At 47.6% G+C, this 17,284-nt stretch overlaps 1 protein-coding gene across 1 annotated transcript; it reads left to right on the forward strand.

Annotated features, from left to right (window-relative positions):
• Positions 1–16: 16 nt before the first annotated feature.
• LOC101065490 (NACHT, LRR and PYD domains-containing protein 12-like) lies at positions 17–16,891 on the forward strand. Its single transcript, XM_029850591.1, has 8 exons — positions 17–995; positions 4,888–6,629; positions 7,652–7,809; positions 10,419–10,592; positions 11,852–12,025; positions 12,355–12,528; positions 15,614–15,660; positions 15,771–16,891. The coding sequence occupies exons 1-8, from the start codon at positions 722–724 to the stop codon at positions 16,334–16,336; spliced, it is 3,309 nt and encodes a 1,102-aa protein (XP_029706451.1). The 5' UTR covers positions 17–721; the 3' UTR covers positions 16,337–16,891.
• Positions 16,892–17,284: the final 393 nt, after the last annotated feature.

Below are 17,284 nucleotides of genomic sequence, written 5' to 3' on the forward strand. Positions count from 1 at the left end.
ACAAAATGACCAAGTCAAAGTGATCTACCCACCACAAAAATGCAAAACATTAATTATTTTCAAATGTATTGAGGATTATTTGTATGTACAGTTGATGTACTTTGCTTAACTGAATGAGCCAATATGGCAAAACACACATAATAATTAACTATTAACCTTTTTTTGTAATTACCTAAGTTTACTTTGCTGACGTGCACTGAACTGAACCAGCCAGGGAGGCACAGGGACCGTAGCTGCTGACAGCCTCACCCACACCTCCAGATGTTCATCAGTCACCGTGCAACGCTTTTTGGACTTCATCATCTTCATGTAGAAAGTAGATGTTTGCACTGGCCGATATGAAAGTGATCTGTTTTTGTCTTCTTACTTGGTCCCGCTCCCTCAGTCATTTTGATGACCATCAGCTTTAGCGGTGGCTTAAAATCAGAGGTAATTGGCTGAATAGTTTAGCGCTTCTGATTGGCTGCCCTGTATGTCAATCAAGTCACGGGACTGCTGATAGGCTGACGTCGTTCTGCTGCACTCAGCGCCGTTGTTTGCACGTGATTGGTCACTTGATTGTCAAATTCAGTTGTCATCTCACTGGCTGCCCTGTACATCAATCACGTGACGGGACGAATGATCGGCTGATATTTTTAAATGTTACGCCGCGATCGACCGACCGGTAGATCCCGATCGACGTAATGAGCCACCCTGCTCTAAAGAGAAGACGGACGCTACAATGGCCCAAGAGATCCTGCTGAATGTTCTGGAGCATTTAACTGAGGATGAATTCGATAAATTCAAATTTTACCTGAAAGATCCTGCAGGCATGGGAGGCTTCAACCCGATTAACGAGGGCCAAATAGATAAAAAAAAAAGGACAGTCATTGTGGATTTGATGGTGAAGGCTTACAAAGATCAAGGAGCCGTGGAAGTCACCCAGAAGATTTTAGAGAAGATACCTCGGAACGACATTCTGCAAAATCTTTCAGCTGTCAGTTCAGATCCAGAAGGTCAGTTTCTGTTCTAAAGCCTTTAATACAGGAGAGGTTAAAGGTTAAACTGTTTCTCTAGTTCGTTATCAGTGTTGCTGAGAATAAAGTGCTGAACGGAGAACAGAAAGCTCAAAACACGTCGGGTAAAACATCTTTACACTAAAATGTTTCAGAGAATTCCAGAGTTGTTTCATGATGATATATTCATAAAGCACTAAAAACAATCATTACAATTATAAAGCAGCTTAGATAAAATAAGTATAAAAGAACACGGAAGAAAAACGGCAAAAACGAAAGCAGGGTGTTGGAGAGGAAGTGATGAGTTTCCATCCTGTGCTGTCGCCATCAGAGGAAGCTTCGGTTTACTTGCTGCTAGGGCCACTGCACGTCTGCAGTGTAGCTACCAGTGTGGGCCCTGGGGAGGTTCATTTTTATACTAGCACACGAACATGTAAGATTACAATACGCGTAAGGGTAAGCATCATATGATAAAGCATAAGCGTCACAAGATAAAACAAAGCATGATATACACAAAGGAACATATAAGAAAATGGGGGATGTTGGATCGCAATACCTCCTGTATGTAGCTGCCGATCCGCGTGTTCGTTGAATGAAGACTTCGAGAAGTAAAGTATCAATTTCAAAATGTATTTAACAATAGAATCAATTCCAGACACAAATATTACAGAGCTCTGGGCCAGTTCATAACCCTAGCAACAACAAAGTTAATTGTCAGGGCACGAAGTCTGACAACCTAACTATCCCTGGGCCCAGTCCTTTATAGTCACACACATGCAAATTCCCAATGTCCATGCAATCCACTCCAGATCCCCTGCTGAGATGTCCTCGTCCTCTTCCTCCAGTCCCTTTGGTGTTGGTAGAGTTCTTCTTTTCCATTGTTTTCCCAGGTGGCCAGATCCCATACTTCATGCAAATGTGATCATCATCAACCCCCCTGATATCCTGTTTACAATGAGTGTTTGACACCCCCTGCCTGACTGGCTCCTGCCTGACTGACTCCTAAGATAACAGTAGAACAAACAACAATCCTGCAAATGTCTCTGTTCTTTATTTCATTTGCTAATGAGTCTACCTTGCCTAACTTCTAAGAGAAGACAGAAACATATGGTGAAACACATAACAAGATAAAGACAATTCTCAACAGGGATGGATGGTCAGGTTGTCTCCTGCTATCCTGAGGTGATAGAACATCAGCTAAAGCAGGTCAGGGTTCTGGTCAGGAGTGACAATAAGTAGTTACAGCATTTTTAAATGAACAGTTTGAACCTGACACAGGATCAAGGTGCATTTTGAGATGGCTTTTAAAGATGTGGAGTAAAGGGGGCTGTCTAACGTCCGATGGCAGATGGCTTCATGATTTAGGAGCAGCACTCCAGGTGGTTCTGCTGAGATTCTGGTGCCTCCGGGAGCCGATCAGCCGCCCTGAGGCCCAAAATCACAAGATTGCTGCATCAGAGGACTTTACAGGCAGCACAGGTGTGACCTCCTCCGTCCTTAGGCCCTCAAACCAGGTCTGGAAAAACCTGGAGAAACCTGGAGGAGATCCACAGCTGAGGGATCCGTCTCCCTGGGACGGGCAGACGTGCAGCAGAGGCCACGTGCACAGAGCACATCAGCATTAACAGTAATATAGCAGGTCCAGGTGCATCTTCAGACGTCCTCATCAGAGATGTGGCCCACCTTCATCCTCCGGGTCCTGATGGAGCGAATCCAGGATCAGCAAGACCAGAGAAAACCAAGACCGGCAATATGTGCATTTATGTAGGAGAATATGGGAACGGGCAAGAGAGGACAGACGGGCCATGCTGTAATAAAGGCACGGATAGAGGTGTAATTAAGGCATGGATAGAGGTGTAATAAAGGCAAGGATAGAGGTGTAATAAAGGCATGGATGGAGGTGTAATAAAGGCATGGATATAGGTGTAATAAAGGCATGGATAAAGGTGTAATAAAGGCATGGATAGAGGTGTAATAAAGGCATGGATAGAGGTGTAATAAAGGCATGGATAGAGGTGTAATAAAGGCATGGATGGAGGTGTAATAAAGGCATGGATATAGGTGTAATAAAGGCATGGATAAAGGTGTAATAAAGGCATGGATGGAGGTGTAATAAAGGCATGGAAAGAGGTGTAATAAAGGCATGGATAGAGGTGTAATAAAGGCATGGATAGAGGTGTAATAAAGGCATGGATAGAGGTGTAATAAAGGCATGGATAGAGGTGTAATAAAGGCATGGATGGAGGTGTAATAAAGGCATGGATGGAGGTGTAATAAAGGCATGGATAGAGGTGTAATAAAGGCATGGATAGAGGTGTAATAAAGGCATGGATAGAGGTGTAATAAAGGCATGGATGGAGGTGTAATAAAGGCATGGATAGAGGTGTAATAAAGGCATGGATAGAGGTGTAATAAAGGCATGGATAGAGGTGTAATAAAGGCATGGATGGAGGTGTAATAAAGGCATGGATATAGGTGTAATAAAGGCATGGATAAAGGTGTAATAAAGGCAGGGATAGAGGTGTAATAAGGCATGGATAGAGGTGTAATAAAGGCATGGATAGAGGGTGTAATAAAGGCATGGATGGAGGTGTAATAAAGGCATGGATATAGGTGTAATAAAGGCATGGATAAAGGTGTAATAAAGGCATGGATGGAGGTGTAATAAAGGCATGGAAAGAGGTGTAATAAAGGCATGGATAGAGGTGTAATAAAGGCATGGATAGAGGTGTAATAAAGGCATGGATAGAGGTGTAATAAAGGCATGGATAGAGGTGTAATAAAGGCATGGATAGAGGTGTAATAAAGGCATGGATGGAGGTGTAATAAAGGCATGGATGGAGGTGTAATAAAGGCATGGATAGAGGTGTAATAAAGGCATGGATGGAGGTGTAATAAAGGCATGGATAGAGGTGTAATAAAGGCATGGATGGAGGTGTAATAAAGGCATGGATAGAGGTGTAATAAAGGCATGGATAGAGGTGTAATAAAGGCATGGATAGAGGTGTAATAAAGGCATGGATGGAGGTGTAATAAAGGCATGGATAGAGGTGTAATAAAGGCATGGATAGAGGTGTAATAAAGGCATGGATAGAGGTGTAATAAAGGCATGGATGGAGGTGTAATAAAGGCATGGATAGAGGTGTAATAAAGGCATGGATAGAGGTGTAAAAAAGGCATGGATAGAGGTGTAATAAAGGCATGGATGGAGGTGTAATAAAGGCATTGATACAGGTGTAATAAAGGCATGGATAGAGGTGTAATAAAGGCATGGATAGAGCTGTAATAAAGGCATGGATAGAGGTGTAATAAAGGCATGGATAGAGTGACCATCATAACGACTAACGTCATTAAAATGTCATAAATTTAGAGTTAACTGTTACCAAGACACACAGGAAGTGGTCTGACTGAGGAGGCATGCTTAGGGTTAGGGTTAACCCATCCTTCCAGATGAAGCTGCACCGCCTTTTCTTGGAATGGAGGTTTGTCTCCTATCAAGTTCAGAACTCATGATCAACCCTTCGGACCTGCTGAGACCCGCCACCACTTTCATTGTTTTTCCTGATCTGGAATAAGTGAAACTTGATCCAGTCTGAAACGTTGAGCGTCAGATCTCAACAGCAGCATCAACAGCACATTGCTGCAGCGTCAGTCTGAAAGAATTCCAGTCGTACCTGCTTTAAATGCTCTTCTGAGTTCTTTACTTAAGGTTTTGGGATTGTTTTACTCCAGTGATGCTGTTCTTGTCTTTTTGAAATGTGAGCTCCAACTGGACCTGAGAAGAAGATAAACTGTAAAACATCAGCTCAAAGCACTCTGGAATAAATATATAATATATTCATATCTGCTGGATATATCGACTAACACATGTGCATGTATATTTTGCTTTAAGGTCCCACATGTGAACACGTCCCCATCGGCTCTTATCAATCAAACCTTCAGTCAAACCTGAGGAGCAGGTTTATGTGTGTGCAGGAAGGCTGCGATGAGAAGGCAGACGAGCAACGGCTGGACGACGTCTACACACAGCTGTACGTCACCACCGGTGGCGACATACACATCAATGCTCAGCACGAGGTCACTCAGATTGACATGGTTGGGAACCCTTCAGACACAGAACAACCCATTAGTCCCAGTGACCTGTTTACACCTCCAGCTGGGAAATATAAACCCATAAGAACTGTTCTGACCAACGGAAATGCAGGAATTGGCAAAACCTTTCTAATCGGCAAGTTTGTGTTGGACTGGGCAGAACAACAAGCCAATCAAGACGTGCATCTCATATTGCCGTTCACCTTTCGCCACCTGAACCAGTTGAAGAAGAAAGACCGATCCTTGGCTGAACTCACTCATGAGTGCATCCAAGAGTTCAGGGCCATTCAAATAGAGGCTCTTAACAGCATCTTTACAGCTCTGCAGTCATCAGGAGACACCAATTTTGACAGTTGTAAATTCAAGCTTCTGTTTATCTTGGATGGGCTGGATGAGAGCCGACTAGAAATGGACACCAGAACCAATGAATTCCAGGAGGCGGATATAGATGTGAAGGCACCGTGCTCGGTGGAGGTCCTGCTCACAAACCTCATTAACAGAAGTCTTCTCCCCTCCGCTCGACTCTGGATAACCACGAGGCCCGCGGCAGCCAATCAGATCCATCCGGATTTTGTGGACATGAGGACAGAGGTGCGAGGGTTTACTGACGTGCAGAAGGAAGAGTACTTTAGGAACAAGTTCAAGGACGAGGAGCAGGCGTGCAGAATCATCTCTCACATCAAGGCATCTCGAAGCCTCCATATCATGTGTCACATCCCAATCTTCTGCTGGGTCACTGCAAAGGTTTTTGAGGATGTGTTGAAGAGGGTTGGGGTTAGAAGAGAAGAGTTGCCCAAGACTCTCACAGCGATGTACATCTCCTTCCTGGATGTTCAGTCCACACCGAAAAACAAGAGAGGAGATGGGAAACCTCCACAATGGAGTCCAGAGAGCCTTAAGATGATTCCAATTCTGGCAAAGCTGGCATTTAAACAACTGCAGAAAGGCAATGTGATCTTCTACGAGTCCGATCTAAGAGACTGTGGCATCACCGTCAGGGAGGCTGATGCCTACTCAGGAGTGTTCACGCAGATGTTCAGAAGGGAGCGAGGACTGATCAAGAAGGAGGTGTTCTGCTTTGTCCATCTGAGTGTTCAGGAGTTTCTCGCTGCTCTTCATGTACATTTGACATTCACCAATTTTGGCACCAACATACTGTCAGAAATAATAACCTTATTAACAATCTTATTACGTTATTTATGCTCTATACTGTTCAACACCAAAATCAAACAGGCTGATTTTTACCAGTGTGCGGTGGACGAGGCCTTGCAAAATGAAAAAGGACACCTGGACCTGTTCCTGCGGTTCCTTTTGGGTCTTTCTCTGCCGACCAATCAGGTTCTTCTACGAGATCTAATTAACGGTGAAGGCAGCTCAGAGCCCAATCAGGAAATCATTGGCTACATCAAGGAGAAGATTGGAGAGAATCTGTCCTCAGAGAGAATCATCAACCTGTTCCACTGTCTGAACGAGCTGAACGATAGTTCACTGGTCCAGGAGGTTCAACAGAACCTCAGATCCGGAAGATTGACAACAGAAAGTCTCTCCTCTGCTCAGTGGTCAGCTCTTGGCTTCATATTACTGTCCTCAGGACAAGACCTGGAGATGTTTGACCTGAAGAAATACTCTGCTTCAGAGTGGGTTCTTCTGAGGCTGCTGCCAGTGGTCAAAGCCTGCAGAAAAGCCCTGTAAGTGTTCTGCAGGTGTCTGCAGGTGTTCTGCAGGTGTTCTGCAGGTGTCTGTAGATGTCTGCAGGTGTTCTGCAGGTGTCTGCAGGTGTCTGCAGGTGTTCTGCAGGTGTCTGCAGGTGTTCTCCAGATGTTCTGCAGGTGTTTGCAGGTGTCTGCAGGTGTTCTGCAGGTGTTCTGCAGGTGTCTGCAGGTGTCTGCAGGTGTCTGCAGGTGGTCTGCAGGTGTCTGCAGGTGTCTGCAGGTGTTCTGCAGGTGTTTGCAGGTGTCTGCAGGTGTTCTGCAGGTGTTCTGCAGGTGTCTGCAGGTGTCTGCAGGTGTCTGCAGGTGTTCTGCAGGTGTCTGCAGGTGGTCTGCAGGTGTCTGCAGGTGTCTGCAGGTGTTCTGCAGGTGTTTGCAGGTGTCTGCAGGTGTTCTGCAGGTGTCTGCAGGTGTTCTGCAGGTGTCTGCAGGTGTCTGCAGGTGTTCTGCAGGTGTCTACAGGTGTTCTGCAGGTGTCTGCAGGTGTTCAGCAGGTGTCTGCAGGTGTCTGCAGGTGTTCTGCAGGTGTCTGCAGGTGTCTGCAGGTGTCTGCAGGTGTCTGCAGGTGTCTGCAGGTGTCTGCAGGTGTTCTGCAGGTGTTCTGCAGGTGTCTGCAGGTCTCTGCAGGTGTCTGCAGGTGTCTGCAGGTGTTCAGCAACACGCATCACATCTGGCAGCGTTTTAGGCAGTCGCAGTAGTTACTCCAAGAACTGATTTCATTCCGTATCATTGCACCTTCCGTCCTCATAAAGGTCAACTAAAGAAATAAGCCTGCGTCCCTGATTGTGCAGGAGAGAACCAGAAGGATTTCCTGCTTTCTTCTTCTTTTCTTTTTTCAGGTTGAGTCACTGCAATCTGACGGAGAGGAGTTGTGAAGCTCTGTCCCCCGTCCTCAGCGCCTTCTCCTCTAGTCTGCTAGAGCTGGACCTGAGGGACAATGACCTGAGGGATTCAGGGCTGAACAAGCTCTCTGTTGGTCTGAGGAGTCCAAACTGCCGGCTGGAGATCCTCAGGTTAGTGCTCCTTATCAGCATCATCAGTTTTTCTAAATGGCAGCTTGAAATTTTGGTTATCTTCCAAAAAGAGGAAATATCTTTACCAAAAATGCCGACCAGCCGACCACTATTCACTCCCACAGCTTTTAAAATGACTTAGTCTGGTTCTGGTTCCTGTGCTTCGCTCCCCAGTCAGGTCCAGGCCCCGACACACGACCCAGAACTTTGCATAAATGAGCTGTTAATTAGTGAGGATTGTGTGTGTGTGTGTGTGTGTGTGTGTGTGTGTGTTTGGTGGATGTGTGTGTGTGTGTGTGTGCATGTGTGTGATGTTCTGCAGGTGTCTGCAGGTGTCTACAGGTGTTCTGCAGGTGTTCTGCAGGTGTCTACAGGTGTTCTGCAGGTGTTCTGCAGGTGTCTGCAGGTGTCTGCAGGTGTTCTGCAGGTGTCTGCAGGTGTCTGCAGGTGTCCTGCAGGTGGTCTGCAGGTGTTCTGCAGGTGTCTGCAGGTGTTCTGCAGGTGTTCTGCAGGTGTCTGCAGGTGTCTGCAGGTGTTTTGCAGGTGTCTGCAGGTGTCTGCAGGTGTTCTGCAGGTGTCTGCAGGTGTCTGCAGGTGTCTGCAGGTGGTCTGCAGGTGTTCTGCAGGTGTCTGCAGGTGTTCTGCAGGTGTCTGCAGGTGTCTGCAGGTGTTCTGCAGGTGTCTACAGGTGTCTACAGGTGTTCTGCAGGTGTCTGCAGGTGTTCTGCAGGTGTCTGCAGGTGTCTGCAGGTGTCTACAGGTGTTCTGCAGGTGTCTGCAGGTGTTCTGCAGGTGTTCTGCAGGTGTCTGCAGGTGTTCTGCAGGTGTCTGCAGGTGTCTACAGGTGTTCTGCAGGTGTCTGCAGGTGTCTGCAGGTGTCTGTAGGTTTTCTGCAGGTGTTCTGCAGGTGTTCTGCAGGTGTCTGCAGGTGTCTGCAGGTGTCTGCAGGTGTTCAGCAACACGCATCACATCTGGCAGCGTTTTAGGCAGTCGCAGTAGTTACTCCAAGAACTGATTTCATTCCGTATCATTGCACCTTCCGTCCTCATAAAGGTCAACTAAAGAAATAAGCCTGCGTCCCTGATTGTGCAGGAGAGAACCAGAAGGATTTCCTGCTTTCTTCTTCTATTCTTTTTTCAGGTTGAGTGCGTGTGTGTGTTTGGTGGATGTGTGTGTTTGGTGGATGTGTGTGTGCATGTGTGTGATGTTCTGCAGGTGTCTGCAGGTGTTCTGCAGGTTTCTGCAGGTGTCTGCAGGTGTCTACAGGTGTTCTGCAGGTGTCTGCTCGTGTTCTGCAGGTGTTCTGCAGGTGTCTGCAGGTGTCTACAGGTGTTCTGCAGGTGTCTGCAGGTGTTCTGCAGGTGTCTGCAGGTGTTCTGCAGGGGTCTGCAGGTGTCTGCAGGTGTTCTGCAGGGGTCTGCAGGTGTCTGCAGGTGTTCTGCAGGGGTCTGCAGGTGTCTGCAGGTGTTCTGCAGGTGTCTGCAGGTGTTCTGCAGGGGTCTGCAGGTGTCTGCAGGTGTTCTGCGGGTGTCTGCAGGTGTCTGCAGGTGGTCTGCAGGTGTCTGCTGGTGTCTGCAGGTGTTCTGCAGGTGTCTGCAGGTGTCTGCAGGTGTTCTGCAGGTGTTCTGCAGGTGTTCTACAGGTGTTCTGCAGGTGTTCTGCAGGTGTTCTGCAGGTGTTCTGCAGGTGTCTGCAGGTGTTCTGCAGGTGTCTGCAGGTGTTCTACAGGTGTTCTGCAGGTGTCTGCAGGTGTCTGCAGGTGTTCTGCAGGGGTCTGCAGGTGTCTGCAGGTGTTCTGCAGGGGTCTGCAGGTGTCTGCAGGTGTTCTGCAGGTGTCTGCAGGTGTTCTGCAGGGGTCTGCAGGTGTCTGCAGGTGTTCTGCGGGTGTCTGCAGGTGTCTGCAGGTGGTCTGCAGGTGTTCTGCAGGTGTCTGCAGGTGTCTGCAGGTGTTCTGCAGGTGTCTGCAGGTGTCTGCAGGTGTTCTGCAGGTGTTCTGCAGGTGTTCTACAGGTGTTCTGCAGGTGTTCTGCAGGTGTTCTGCAGGTGTTCTGCAGGTGTCTGCAGGTGTTCTGCAGGTGTCTGCAGGTGTTCTACAGGTGTTCTGCAGGTGTCTGCAGGTGTCTGCAGGTGTTCTGCAGGGGTCTGCAGGTGTCTGCAGGTGTTCTGCAGGTGTCTGCAGGTGTCTGCAGGTGTCCTGCAGGTGGTCTGCAGGTGTTCTGCAGGTGTCTGCAGGTGTTCTGCAGGTGTTCTGCAGGTGTCTGCAGGTGTCTGCAGGTGTTTTGCAGGTGTCTGCAGGTGTCTGCAGGTGTTCTGCAGGTGTCTGCAGGTGTCTGCAGGTGTTCTGCAGGTGTCTGCAAGTGTCTGCAGGTGTCTGCAGGTGTCTGCAGGTGTCTACAGGTGTCTGCAGGTGTCTGCAGGTGTTCAGCAACACGCATCACATTTGGCAGCGTTTTAGGCAGTCGCAGTAGTTACTCCAAGAACTGATTTCATTCCGTATCATTGCACCTTCCGTCCTCATAAAGGTCAACTAAAGAAATAAGCCTGCGTCCCTGATTGTGCAGGAGAGAACCAGAAGGATTTCCTGCTTTCTTCTTCTTTTCTTTTTTCAGGTTGAGTGACTGCAATCTGAGGGAGAGGAGTTGTGAAGCTCTGTCCCCCGTCCTCAGCGCCTCCTCCTCTAGTCTGCTAGAGCTGGACCTGAGGGACAATGACCTGAGGGATTCAGGGCTGAACAAGCTCTCTGTTGGTCTGAAGAGTCCAAACTGCCGGCTGGAGATCCTCAGGTTAGTGCTCCTTATCAGCATCATCAGTTTTTCTAAATGGCAGCTTGAAATGTTGGTTATCTTCCAAAAAGAGGAAATATCTTTACCAAAAATGCCGACCAGCCGACCACTGTTCACTCCCACAGCTTTTAAAATGACTAAGTCTGGTTCTGTTTCCTGTGCTTCGCTCCCCAGTCAGGTCCAGGCCCCGACACAGGACCCAGAACTTTGCATAAATGAGCTGTTAATTAGTGAGGAATGTGTGTGTGTGTGTGTGTGCGTGTGTGTGTTTGGTGGATGTGTGTGTTTGGTGGATGTGTGTGTGCATGTGTGTGATGTTCTGCAGGTGTCTGCAGGTGTTCTGCAGGTTTCTGCAGGTGTCTGCAGGTGTCTACAGGTGTTCTGCAGGTGTCTGCTCGTGTTCTGCAGGTGTCTGCAGGTGTTCTGCAGGTGTCTGCAGGTGTTCTGCAGGGGTCTGCAGGTGTCTGCAGGTGTTCTGCAGGGGTCTGCAGGTGTCTGCAGGTGTTCTGCAGGGGTCTGCAGGTGTCTGCAGGTGTTCTGCAGGTGTCTGCAGGTGTTCTGCAGGGGTCTGCAGGTGTCTGCAGGTGTTCTGCAGGTGTCTGCAGGTGTCTGCAGGTGGTCTGCAGGTGTTCTGCAGGTGTCTGCAGGTGTCTGCAGGTGTCTGCAGGTGTTCTGCAGGTGTCTGCAGGTGTCTGCAGGTGTTCTGCAGGTGTTCTGCAGGTGTTCTACAGGTGTTCTGCAGGTGTTCTGCAGGTGTTCTGCAGGTGTTCTGCAGGTGTCTGCAGGTGTTCTGCAGGTGTCTGCAGGTGTTCTACAGGTGTTCTGCAGGTGTCTGCAGGTGTCTGCAGGTGTCCTGCAGGTGGTCTGCAGGTGTTCTGCAGGTGTCTGCAGGTGTTCTGCAGGTGTTCTGCAGGTGTCTGCAGGTGTCTGCAGGTGTTTTGCAGGTGTCTGCAGGTGTCTGCAGGTGTTCTGCAGGTGTCTGCAGGTGTCTGCAGGTGTTCTGCAGGTGTCTGCAAGTGTCTGCAGGTGTTCTGCAGGTGTCTACAGGTGTCTGCAGGTGTCTGCAGGTGTTCAGCAACACGCATCACATTTGGCAGCGTTTTAGGCAGTCGCAGTAGTTACTCCAAGAACTGATTTCATTCCGTATCATTGCACCTTCCGTCCTCATAAAGGTCAACTAAAGAAATAAGCCTGCGTCCCTGATTGTGCAGGAGAGAACCAGAAGGATTTCCTGCTTTCTTCTTCTTTTCTTTTTTCAGGTTGAGTGACTGCAATCTGAGGGAGAGGAGTTGTGAAGCTCTGTCCCCCGTCCTCAGCGCCTCCTCCTCTAGTCTGCTAGAGCTGGACCTGAGGGACAATGACCTGAGGGATTCAGGGCTGAACAAGCTCTCTGTTGGTCTGAAGAGTCCAAACTGCCGGCTGGAGATCCTCAGGTTAGTGCTCCTTATCAGCATCATCAGTTTTTCTAAATGGCAGCTTGAAATTTTGGTTATCTTCCAAAAAGAGGAAATATCTTTACCAAAAATGCCGACCAGCCGACCACTGTTCACTCCCACAGCTTTTAAAATGACTTAGTCTGGTTCTGGTTCCTGTGCTTCGCTCCCCAGTCAGGTCCAGGCCCCGACACAGGACCCAGAACTTTGCATAAATGAGCTGTTAATTAGTGAGGAATGTGTGTGTGTGTGTGTTTGGTGGATATGTGTGTGTGTGTGTGTGTGCATGTGTGTGTGTGTGTGTGTGTGGTGGATGTGCTTGCATGCAGGTTATCGGGCTGTCTCATCACAGCAGAAGGATGTTCTTCTCTGGCCTCAGCGTTGAGGTCCAACCCAACCCATCTAAAAGAACTGGACCTGAGCTTCAACCATCCTGGAGATGATGGAACGAAGCAGCTCTCTGCTGTTCGGGAGGATCCAGAGTTGAGCCTGGAGGTTCTCAGGTAGATGCAAACACCCTCCCTAAAATGAAGACCTGATACTATTTATTGATGAGCATGGAGACCTTCCAGACGTTCGGTGGTTCAAGCAGCACATTGTGAGATCTGAACCACCTCTGAGCAGAGAGATGTGATGCTTTCTGGACCTTCAGGGTACGAGAACCCACATAAGGGAGAATAAAAGGGTCACGTCAGAGATACAAAAAGATCAGGTGATGCCAGCACAACCATCTGGGCTGCAGCCAAATCAAATCAAATCAAATCAAATCAAATCAAATCAAATCAAATCAAATCAAATCAAATCAAATCAAATCAAATCAAATCAAATCAAATCAAATCAAATCAAATCAAATCAAATCAAATCAAATCAAATCAAATCAAATCAAATCAATCTTTATTTATATAGCGTCTTATACAATCAAAATTGTTTCAAGGCGCTTTCCAGAATCCCAGGGCCTGACCCCAGACAAGCAACAGTGGCAGGAAAAACTCCCCTCTAACAGGAAGAAACCTTGAGGAGAGGAGAGGAGAGGAGAGGAGAGGAGAGGAGAGGAGAGGAGAGGAGAGGAGAGGAGAGGCACAGAGCACAGAAACACACACAAAAAATACGATATACAATCACTTCAGCAGGCCCGGAGGTCATTATGCAGCTCCGAAAGGCGGCGATACCTGTAAATAAACAGGGGGGGGAAGCAGAAAAATTACACAGGAATCATCATAACTAGTCTGCTTGATGAGGAGGAGGTAAGGAGAGGAGAGGAGGGGAGAGGAAACCATGACCCAGTGGGGTGACAGAGGCCTGTCAGGTGATCATGTTTCCGGACCCCGGCAGCCTCGGCCTATAACAGCATAACTAAGATGTGACCTAACGATTAGACGACCCCCTAAGTATGATAATTTGTCTGTCTATGATAGTAACTGGAACTACTGAATTAGTAACAATAAGCTTTTTCAAAGAGGAGGTTTTGAGTCTGATCTTAAGGTAGCGATGGAGTCAGCCTCCCGTACCTGGACAGGGAGCTCGTTCCATAGCAGGGGGGCCTGGACAGGGAGCTGGTTCCATAGCAGGGGGGCCTGGACAGGGAGCTGGTTCCATAGCAGGGGGGCCTGGACAGGGAGCTGGTTCCATAGCAGGGGGGCCTGGTAGCTAAATGCTCGGCCCCCCATTCTACTCCTAGAAACTCTGGGAACCACAAGTAGACCAGCATTCTGAGAGCGGAGCGGTCTATTGGGCTGGTAAGGTGTTACTAGCTCCTCCAGGTAGGATGGAGCTAGGCCTCTGAGGACCTTGTAGGTCAAAAGAAGGGTTTTAAAAATTATTCTAAATTTAACAGGCAGCCAATGAAGCGACGCCATTACAGGAGTCATGTGATCTCTGTGGTCAATACCTGTCAGAACTCTGGCTGCAGCATTCTGGATCAGCTGGAGGCTTCTTAAAGAGTTGTTTGGACACCCTGATAATAAAGAATCACAATAGTCCAGCCTGGAAGGAATAAAAGCATGAATTAACACTTCTAGAGACTAATTTAATGTGTGAGTTGAAGGAGAGATTTTGATCAAAAGTTACTCCAAGATTCCTCACAGAGAGACTAGATGTTAATGAGATACCATCTAGAGTGATCATGTGATCTAATCTGTCCCTGAGAGGTTCAGGACCAAACACCATGACCTCAGTTTTTCCTGGGTTAAGGAGCAGGAAATTTGAAGACATCCAGGACTTTATGTCTTTAAGACAGGTCTGGAGCTTCACTAACTTCTCTGTCTCCTCTGGTTTCATGGATAAATAAAGCTGAGTGTCATCAGCATAACAATGAAAATGTATCCCATGCTGCCGAATAATGTTCCCTAAGGGAAGCATGTACAAGGTGAAGAGGATTGGTCCAAGTACAGAACCTTGAGGAACTCCATGGCTAACCCTACTGTATGAGGAGGGAACACCATGGACATGAGCAAACTGGTATCTATCAGATAAATACGATCTAAACAAGTCTAGTGCTGTCCCTTTAATCCCAACCACATGTTCCAGTCTCTGTAACAGGATGCTGTGATCAACTGGATCAAAAGCAGCACTGAGGTCCAGCAGAACCAGCATAGAGACCAGTCCATGATCTGAAGCTATGAGAAGATCATTAGTGACTTTAAGAAGTGCTGTTTCTGTGCTGTGATGAGCTCTAAAGCCTGACTGAAACATCTCAAACAGGCTGTTCCTCTGCAGGTGCTCCAGTAACTGAGTCACCACCACCTTCTCTAGAACTTTAGAGATAAAAGGAAGGTTGGATATTGGCCTATAATTTGCCAAGACATCAGGATCCAGTGATGGTTTTTTAAGCAACGGCTTAATCACTGCCACCTTGTAGGACCGGGGTCCATAACCTGACACTAAAGAACCATTGATCTGGTCCAGGATAGAACTGCCTATCAATGGTAAAACATCCTTCAACAGGTGTGTTGGGATGGGATCTAAAAGACACGTGGTGGTCTTGGATTTCTGAATTAGCGATGACGCCTCAGAAAAATATATAGGGCTGAAGGAGTTTAAGGGCTCGTTGGAGACCCTGTATGTTCCCACAGTCGGCACATCTGGTGATGGTCCAGTTGTTGGGATGGCCTGGTTAGCTTTCTCTCTGATAGCTAGAACTTTATCAGTGAAGAAGCTCATGAAGTCTTCACCACTCAGGGAAGAAGGGATACGTGGATCTAAAACACTGTGACTCTTGGTTAATTTGGCCACAGTGCTGAAGAGAAACCTGGGGTTGTTCTTATTTTCCTCAATTAAAGAAGAGAAATAAGCTGTTCTAGCCTTGTGGAGGGCCTTTTTGTAAATTACTAGACAGTCTTTCCAGGCTTCCAGCCACTGCCTGTGAGGGAATCCTGAGAGAGAAATAGGCAAAGTTCTCCTCCATGACGTTGGCATATGGAGAGATGTCACAAATCCAGCTCTGAGGTTCACAAACCGAATCAAGAGCAAACCGGTTCAGGCAGACCCAAAGTCAGGGACGAACAGTGTAGAGCTCAAGGTTGAGGTGGCATCTGTTGAACCTCTGTCCTGCCTTGGATTTCATTTCCTCTGTGTCTTCTCCCAATCCAGACTGGACCATTGTGGGAAAGAGAGACTTAAGAGTGGTGTGAAGAAGTGTAAGTGATCAACTTGATGCGTCAGCACGTCACGCTCTGAAAAAAGCAGCAGTTAGTGGACTCAGTTGTGTTTCATGAGCTGGTTCCTGGTTCCTCCTCTCTCCCTTTAGATCACTGTGAGCTCAGCGTGGACACCAACACCGTCCACAGGTCAATCCAAGTGTCCAACAACAGGGTGATGAGGGCAGTGGCCGAGGACCAACCATATCCAGCCCATCCAGAGAGGTTTGAGGACTGTCCCCAGCTGCTGTGTAGCAACAGCCTAACTGGTCGCTGTTACTGGGAGGTGGAGTGGACAGGATGGGTTTACATTTCTGTGGCACACAAAAAGATCCGGAGACATGGAAGCAGTCCCCAATGCCGGTTTGGAGCGAATCAGCAGTCTTGGAGCCTTCTGTGTTCTCCCAGAGGTTACTCTGTCCTCCACGATAACAAAAGGGTCGACCTCCCCCCCTTCTCATCCAGTGATCCTCAGAGAGTCGCCGTCTATGTGAACTACCCCGCTGGCACTGTGACCTTCTACAGAATCACCACCGACACCCTGGTCCACCTCCATACCTTCAAAACCACATTCACTGAACCGCTGTTCCCTGGCTTTGGCTTTGGTTTATGGTCTTGGTTCTCGCCCGGTTCCTCGGTGCATTTGTGTTCGACCGCAGGAGAAGCTTCCGTCTGAAGAAACACGAGGGTTGAGCTCACGGCCTGAATATGAGTTCTAGACCTGCTGGATGTTCATCATGAAGGTCCCGTCTGTCCAACCAACCTCATCTTTCCTATTGCTGATTCCACAGGTTGTCAGGAGAGAGCAACGTGATCCTAGCAAAACTGGCTGTTTTTCTACACCTTTGTCCTTTATTTTTAATTTTCCTGGTGAGATTAAACTTCTTTTTCCAAAGCGACTCAGCCAAGTTGGCCTCATCCTTCATGATCACCACGAGAACTCACAGATGTAAACAGTAACATAGATCCCAAGAGGAGACAGAGAGCTTAGAACGGACAAGAGCCAAAATTAACATCCAACATAAGAAAAGCAATGTCAATTCTCACTCAGATACATTTTTAAGGGTCTTGAATTGTCCAAGCGTGAACTATGGGATGTTTAGAATGTTATTCCACAGCCAGCTAAATAATCATAGAGCTCTGGAAAGGCTGCCATCTAGTGGAGCAAATGTTGTAGGCACCATATAACACAACTGTGATCATCAGTATAAATCTGTATTCTAAAAAACAAGCATCTTCAGAGTCGCCCTCGACTTAAAAATAGTCTCATGGTGAATCACAATACAAGAGGAAACAGCATCTGCATGTTGTCAAGAGGACATTTCTGATATTCCAATATTTATGTTTTTAACTGTCGTGCTGATCACGGCCATGCTGGGGGGGGGGGGGGGGGGAAGGTCTAGAACAGCACCGGACTCGTGACTAAAGACGACACAAAAGCAGTCCGGGATTTTTGACCACAATTCTCGAGTGATCGATATCCTAGTCTGTGTGTGTGTGTGTGTGAGTGTGTGTGTGTGTGTGCTGTACATTCTAATATCAATATCAGATCGATGTTTTTGTTTGTTCCTGTTTGTCATCAACAATGCCGCCTTGTCTCCAGATTCCTCAGAACTACTTGAGT

The sequence above is a fragment of the Takifugu rubripes genome, chromosome 17 (assembly GCF_901000725.2).
Source record: "Takifugu rubripes chromosome 17, fTakRub1.2, whole genome shotgun sequence".
NCBI lineage: Eukaryota > Metazoa > Chordata > Actinopteri > Tetraodontiformes > Tetraodontidae > Takifugu > Takifugu rubripes.